General features: G+C 38.4%; 1 protein-coding gene across 1 annotated transcript; it reads left to right on the top strand.

Annotated features, from left to right (window-relative positions):
• Window positions 1-5,570: 5,570 nt before the first annotated feature.
• On the top strand, window positions 5,571-6,401 carry LOC145796211 (uncharacterized). Its single transcript, XM_082881247.1, has 2 exons — window positions 5,571-5,833; window positions 5,921-6,401. The coding sequence occupies exons 1-2, from the start codon at window positions 5,571-5,573 to the stop codon at window positions 6,399-6,401; spliced, it is 744 nt and encodes a 247-aa protein (XP_082737373.1).
• Window positions 6,402-7,454: the final 1,053 nt, after the last annotated feature.

The following is a 7,454-nucleotide window of genomic DNA, read 5'->3' as shown; positions in this document are numbered from 1 at the left end:
GATAAAGTAAAATAGGCAGAGGTGAAAAAGCCATAGCAAAAGTAGAAGGAATTTATATTAAAGTAAATTATATTACACCTTGAGTCACTATAATATATTTTATCTATATTTTGAGTATTATAATTTATTTTACCCAAATTATGTTTTATAAATTATATTAACATTTTTAATTATGTTATTTATTTTATGAACCTTGTTTTATATACTAAGGAAAACCCATGGATATAACTGTTTATTAAAATGTGTTTTGAGTAATTATTTTATAAGTACCACCACGGAGGTCTCACGCCTTGGGGAACTTAAATAACCATTGACCCTCTGATTAGTCACTTTGTGACCCTTTGTCTAACATGGATCTACTGACCCTTTGATCTCTGGTGTGGAGCAAAGTGTTGTACGGAGCTAAGTGCTACACTATTGTGTAAGCCATCTCTAGAGTTCATACGAGCCACCTCTTGAGTCCATACATCAGTTCTGTTCCGTTCTATACCGTGGTTATACTTATTTTGTTTATATGATTTCTGTATTATATGTCAAATGATTTTCGTATTATATATTCTGTATTTTAATATCAAACTTTGTTTAGCCCAATAATTATCCATAGTGATTTTTATACCCTCATGCTCTCAGTATAATATTTCTCACTCTGCCATGTGCTTATAGTTGTTTACCATTTTCAGGCGATATGTCAGGACCAGTGCGTGGGGTAGTCACAAAGCACTTTGTAGACATAGTTCAGTTATGACAATTTAATTAAACTGAAACTCCAATGTATATATTTTTTTATTATTAAATAAATTTTGGGAACCTTTTATTTTACTCCGCTGCTCTATTAATTTGTTAGGATCTCAGTTATTATCTTGTCGTGATGTCGAACCTCTGGGTACTGAGTTTGGATCATGAAAAAATATATATATATAAATAAGTTAGTTTAACTTATTTAAAAAATAATTTGTCATTCCTTTTTATCTCTTCCACTTCTTCTGGCCACGACCCACCTCGCTCATCATAACAATCATTGGCTACCTTCTCTAGCCTCCTTCGAAAATCATGTTTCACTATTGACAATCACCTCCAATTAGTGGCAACCAACTTAGGCCACTGACAATCACTTTTGGCCACCACATCTCACTAGCAACCACCTTTAGCCATCCCTTCTCACCCTTTTTTCAAATAAATCTTAAAATACGTATATGTGTACTAATCTATTTATTTTTATATTTTTACTCTTATAAAAAATAAAGACAATTATATTTAATATTTATAAATAAAAAATAATAAACCATAAACATTACCCAACAGTATCTAAAAAAATTAGGCATCCAATAGGGCTGCACATTCGATTTTAAAGACCAACAACCCATAGGCCAATTATCACCCAGTAATTAAAGCTCCATTTGGATGAATGTGATTTGAAATGTATGAATTGACATTAATTATTGAAGGAGAACGGTTTAAATTTAAATTTGAAAAGTTTTCTATGAATTTAGGATTCAAATAAATAATTTTATCATATGGTTGATTTGATATAATTATATGAAAGAGGAAATTTTATTTGAAAAAATTATCAAAAAATCTCGTTAGGGGAAAAGGTGGTCTTGTGGGTCCTGCGTTTTTTTCAATAAACAACGAGGTCCTATTTTGTTGGTATTGTTTTCAATCAGATCCGTTAAGTGTGTGGGGATGGGATTGGTAGAATGTATCAATTTAAACAAACAAGGATTTGTGTATTTATTAAAATAATCATGGGACTAGTTAGTCTATAAGTTTAGATTTTAGAATTTACAGGTCAATGTCTCCTTTTATTATCTATTACTGTTCTTTTAATCATATCAATTTTACATTTAAACTATTTGATTTTGGATTAATTTCACCTCTATCATCAGTTACCGTCCATAATCAAATGAAACTTCTTGATATGACATTGAAGTTTTATTTTACCACCTAAATTATTCTTAAATGTCAATTAGACTCTTGAATATATTTAAGAAATCATATTTGACATATTATTTTATATATATATATATATATTTTATCTTAAAAGGTCAGAAAAAGAAATTTTAAACTAAAATGAAAGCATTTAAAGAATTATAAAAAGCCTCATTTGAAATTGTCAGTTGAAGTCTCAAATTATTTTGATTTGGTCTTGCAAAACTAATTAAGCTCAAAATTCTTGGTTGGTTTTCTCTTTCTCTCTCTCTCTCTCTCGGAAATTGTAGTAAGCCCATTCCTTAGATTGATTTCAACAGAACTGATCAGATAGTAATAGATTGAAAATTGTGTGGATAAAAATTTAGACCACATTTGTTTTGAAAGAAACATTTTCTTCTTCTTCTTCTTCTTCTTCTTCTTCTTCTTCTTCTTCTTCTTCTTCTTCTTCTTCTTCCTTTTTATAAATTTGAGAAACAATATATTGAACGATGAAGATAAATATCTATTTCTACCTACAATATCAAGGTTAATACTTACCTTGTGATGTCCTAGGTCTTGGGCTTGATTTGTATCAGGTAGTAGGGTAGTATGCATCTCTTTCAATGTTTTGTTTTCCGTATCGGGTCAATGAGATTCTTTTTATACTCCTACTTAACCTCTCTTAACTTTTCCAGATTTAAAATTTTGAGTTTTGAGCATTAGAACGTGTTTTAAATTACAAAAACTATACTCTTGTGATGACTTGGTATGTTATCCTTCTCATTTCATTTGCTTAACCTCGGATTGGTCACGTTAGTGTGTCGGGTTTCACTTGAAGTCTTGTTGATCATCGGGGTTTGTTGTGTTCGGAAGTTTTTCTCAAAATTCTTGTTCTTGTTTATTTGGTATTGTTTTCCACTTGTTTCGGAGGGTGCGAGGTCAAGTCCGAAGTGCCTAGAATTGAGCGGGAAAAATTCAGGGCTGGAGAACTAGGACCACACGTGCGGGGCCTTGGGCCGTACATGCCGGAGGAGGGGCCGCACATGTGGGAGGATAGGCCACACGTGCAGAATTCAGGGGATGTTTGGGGCAACACACTACAATATATGCTGGTGCAGAGCAAGGTGTGAGAGAGGATGGCAGCACGTGCGGAGATGAAGGCCGCACGTGCGGAAAGGAGGCTCTGCACGTGCGGGGGCATGTGTCGCACGTGCGGGACACTGGGCAGTCCGAATCTCTGTTTTTTTTTTCCTCTTTAGGGCTTTTTGTATATCATTTTTGTTACATCTCCCTCTCTCTCTCTAAAAATACATTTCTCTCCATTCTCTCTATATTTATACCTCAAAACAAGATCAAAACCCTTGATCTTCTCTCATCCATTTGAAATTCACCCATAGCTCCTTCATCAAAAATAAAGAACTCCTCAAGAGCTACATTGTGTACGGTGGAGATCTCTTTCCAACACCATTAATTCTAGGGTTTCATCTCCTTTTCTTCTGCAAACCTTGAGGTAGGGAATCACTTAGAGTTATATATATGTTTTGCAAGCTTTTGATTGATTTTGAGAACTCTTCTTTGTTGATTTTTGAAAATGGGTTTTGGGCTCAAGAAACTTGAGGGTGTTGTAGAAGAAGTTCATCTTTTTTGCTTTTTAAAGACTTCTCTTGAAATATTGAACTACATGGGTGGAGATTTAGGTATTTAAAAAGGGTTTTGTAAAGGGATGAAGAAATGTTGGGATTTTGGTGAAAAACCTAGAAATTGGGGGTTTTAGAAACAATGTGGGGAATTAATGGACTTTCTTGTGTCAAGGAAAGGAACGAGTGAAAATTTCATAATATTGTTTGCAAAAATGACAACTTTTCTTGACATATGAAGATTGGGAATTTATTTTAAAATTTTGTTAAATGAATGAACATGTGTATTTATGAGATGAAAAAATTGTTGAGTTACTTGAAAGATGAAAGTTGAGAATTGTGCAAGGTGGGGAACTGTTGCCACTTGTTTGTAATGTAAATTGAAAACATAGCTCTTTTGTGATAAATAACGTTGAAGAAGGAAAATGAGGAATGTGGTTGTTGTAGTATTATTGTTGAGATACTTGAGAATGAATGATGTTACAAGGCATTAATAATTGTTGCATTACACACTCATTTCATCAATTATTATGCATTTTGATTTGAGCTTGGAAACGTTTGCATTGAAATGAGTACATATTGAAATGAGAATTATGGAAATGTTTATGGGATAAATACGTTGGTAAGTCCGGTTAGGAGGTGTAGATGAAATTGATAAGTTGGCCTGAGTGTCCGAGGTGAAAGACCGAAAACACGCACGGAGGAGGTACTACTTCCTTTCTGGTTAGCAACCGGTAAAGTGGGGTTTTTGGTAGTGCTTGTTGAGCCTACTTGCAGATACCAATCTAGGGATTACTTGAGTTGTATTTACTGCCCCATTAAATAAAAACTATAGACTTTGAAATTTATGAGATTTCAAGCTATTGTTGACATGGTGATTTTCAAAAGAGCACGTGAACGAACTTCTCTTTAAAGATCGCATTGCATGGCATTTGCATCTAATTATTGGAAATCTTGCATAAATGTGTATACTTTGTTAAGGATTCTCTACTGGGCTTTATGCTTACCCCTATGGGATTTTGGTGCAGGAAAAGACGTGGTGATCTCGCCAAGTTGACGGCGTGGATATGTTGTGAAGAGTAAAAACCCTGTTTTGTTATGATTTAATTGCTAGCCAAGGGCTATTCATGTATGGGTCCGAGAGGCCATTTTTGTGTAACTAGACTTAAGCCTTGGAAATTGTAGGCCATGAGGCCATTTTATTATTTTTGGAACATGATGCTCTACATGTTATAGATTCATGTATTTCTATATCATTGAATGTATGATTCGCATGTGGGACTTTGTACAAATCTTGTTAATTGATGGTGTAATGAATGGAGTATTGTTATTATTGTTTAGAGAACGTGGGTTGAAGTATTAGATTTGTGTTGGTAAATTTCGGGGCGTTACAACTTGGTATCAGAGTTACCGGGTTTGAATACTTGGGGCTCGCGGGAAGTGGTTGTTTTGCCATAACGGGTTCATTTCGCATGATTAGGAAATGTTCTGTTTTTCGTGATTACGTGATAACATGTTTATGTGACTATATGAGTATGGGATTGGACTTTTGGGATGTTATTTGCGTCTATTAAACTCTTTGAGGTCTTAGTAGAAGGGTACCTGATCAATACTCGTTCTACTAAGAATTCTTTATTTTTCATGGAACAAATCTCATCACAAAAGGATAATCCGTATGTGCTTACGTGACTAAGTGTTTATGTGGAGTGAATTGAATTGTTTGCATGGTAGAACATATATAATTGTTATAGTTTAACGTGTGAGGCAAGTTGTGAGCACATTTGGAATTATGTGCTAAATTATCTATCTCGTTCCTTAATTAGGATGTTAAGAAGGGGCCAAACTCGTGGTAGTAGAGGTGGAAGGCATGGTAGGGGTTGTCGGGGTGTGCATGAAGTACCGGTTCATGAAGTTCCGGTGCAAGAGAAGGGGTTGGGCCAAGCTAATATGGCCGAGCAAGTGAGGCAAGCGGAAATTTCGGGTCAAGCAGGTCAAGCCACAATGGGGGCCCTAGCCTGAGAAATGGCGGGGGCCTTGAGGGAGTCTATGAATATCCTAAGGGCGGAAAACCAAGCTAGGGAGAACGCTGTAGAGACAAGGGCGAGTTTCCTCACGAGGGAGTTTTTGCGGGCCAAGCCGGATGAGTTCCATGGTGGCCCCGCGCCTAAGAAGGCGAATGAATGGCTCGAACAAACCGTGAAGACTTTTCAGATGCTTCATATTGAGGATAGCGAGTTAAGGGTGACTTTTACGAGTTACTACCTCAAGGGGGACACGGGCCAATGGTAGAAGTATGCCAAGGGCCGAATAGAACAGACATGGGAAGCGTTTATACTGGCTTTCCAAGACAAGTACCTACCTCCCACTTCTAGGGAGAGGTTAAGGCAAGAGTTCCAGGATCTTAAGCAACTTAATATGTCTGTGGCCGAGTTTGAAGCGGCCTTCTCTAGTTTGTCCTGGTTTGCACCGGAGTTAGTAGCGACGGAAGAACGCCGTTGCATTGAGTTTAAGAAGAAGCTTAGAATAAAGATCTTGTTCAAGGTTGCCGGGAACATGATCCGGAATTATGATCATCTTGTGGAGGTGGCTGCCCATGTGGAGGTTACCGTGGAAGCCGAGGAGGAGAGGATCCGGGGTTCAAGGTCTAGAGGCCAAGGGTCACAAGGGGACTATACGCCCAACAAGAAGAGTAGAAATACCTTTTCTTCAAAGTCCCAACCGCAACAGTCCAGATCCACCTTTCTTTTGCCTAGTGCGGGCTCGGGGAAGAGCACACTAAGTGGGTTTTCTTGCTTCAAATGTGGCCAACCGGGTCACAAGGCCTTTGCATGTCCACAGAAGAGAGGAGGATAGCAGATGTTGCCACCACCGCTACCTAACCGATCTCAAAGTCAGTCTTAGAGTAAGAGGCAAGGGCCTACTTGTTATCAGTGTGGTCAGTCAAGGCATATGAAGAGAGCTTGCCCGCAGTTAGGAGGCGTATCTGGGTCGAGGCAAATTCAGAGCCACCAGCAGGGTCACTCAGTCCAAACTTCGCGAGTTAATTAGGGAGCTGCTTCGGCTCAGTCAGTACAGTAGGCCTATGCTTCGAGAGATGAGCAGGTCGATCAGAGGTCATAGGGGCGCGTATATGCCGTTGCCGGACCAGAGCAGTTGCCGGACCAGAGCAGTTGTCGAGTTCTTCAGTTATGATAGGTATTTTTGTTGTGTGTAATTATTTGGCTAATGTGTTGATAGATATGAGTGCGTCTCATTCATTCATATCTACTGCATTTGCATCTGCATTGGGGTTGAGGTGGCACGGTTAGTGTCTCCGCTCAGAGTAGAGTCACTAGTTGGGCGTACAGTTGACTTAGACCGGGGGTGTCATGGTTATGAAATAGAGGTTACCGGGTGTCGACGCCCATTTGCTTTTGTATGGCTAGTCATGTCGAGTTTTGATGTCATTTTAGGCATGGATTGGTTGTCTTCGTATCAAGCGGTGATTGATTGTTTTCGTCAGAGGGTCACAGTGTGCACCTCGAGTGGTGATTGTTTTTACTTTTTAGGAGACCGGGTTGATAGGATCTTGTTACCAGTTTTTGACCCTTGTAGTAGAAACGAGCGTAGTGGCTTTCTTGCTACTTTCTTGGATAGTGAGAGCAACGGGACTCGTGTTGAGTTGCCAAGGGTAGTTTGTGAATACTCGGACTTGTTTCCCGAGGATCTTACTAGTTTGCCACCCCATCGGGAGATCGAGTTCACCATTGACTTAGTGCCTATAACGGCACCAATTTCCATGGCGCCGTATAGATTTGCACCTGCGGAGTTGCATGAGTTGAAGATTCAACTCCAAGAGCTCTTAGACAAGGGCTTCATTCACCCTAGTACCTCGCCTTGGAGAGCATCAGCTCTCTTTGCGAAGAA

The sequence above is a fragment of the Camellia sinensis genome, chromosome 7 (assembly GCF_055761805.1).
Source record: "Camellia sinensis isolate YWXY chromosome 7, ASM5576180v1, whole genome shotgun sequence".
In the NCBI taxonomy this organism is placed as follows: Eukaryota; Viridiplantae; Streptophyta; class Magnoliopsida; order Ericales; family Theaceae; genus Camellia; species Camellia sinensis.
This window is presented reverse-complemented; position numbering and strand designations above follow the sequence as displayed.

Bases quoted from the DNA above. Each gene is read 5' to 3' on its own strand.
- LOC145796211 (XM_082881247.1), top strand. From the start codon at position 5,571: ATGGCGGGGGCCTTGAGGGAGTCTATGAATATCCTAAGGGCGGAAAAC. The intron at 5,834-5,920 runs GTAGAAGTATGC...TCCCACTTCTAG, and splicing joins AAGGGGGACACGGGCCAATG to GGAGAGGTTAAGGCAAGAGT.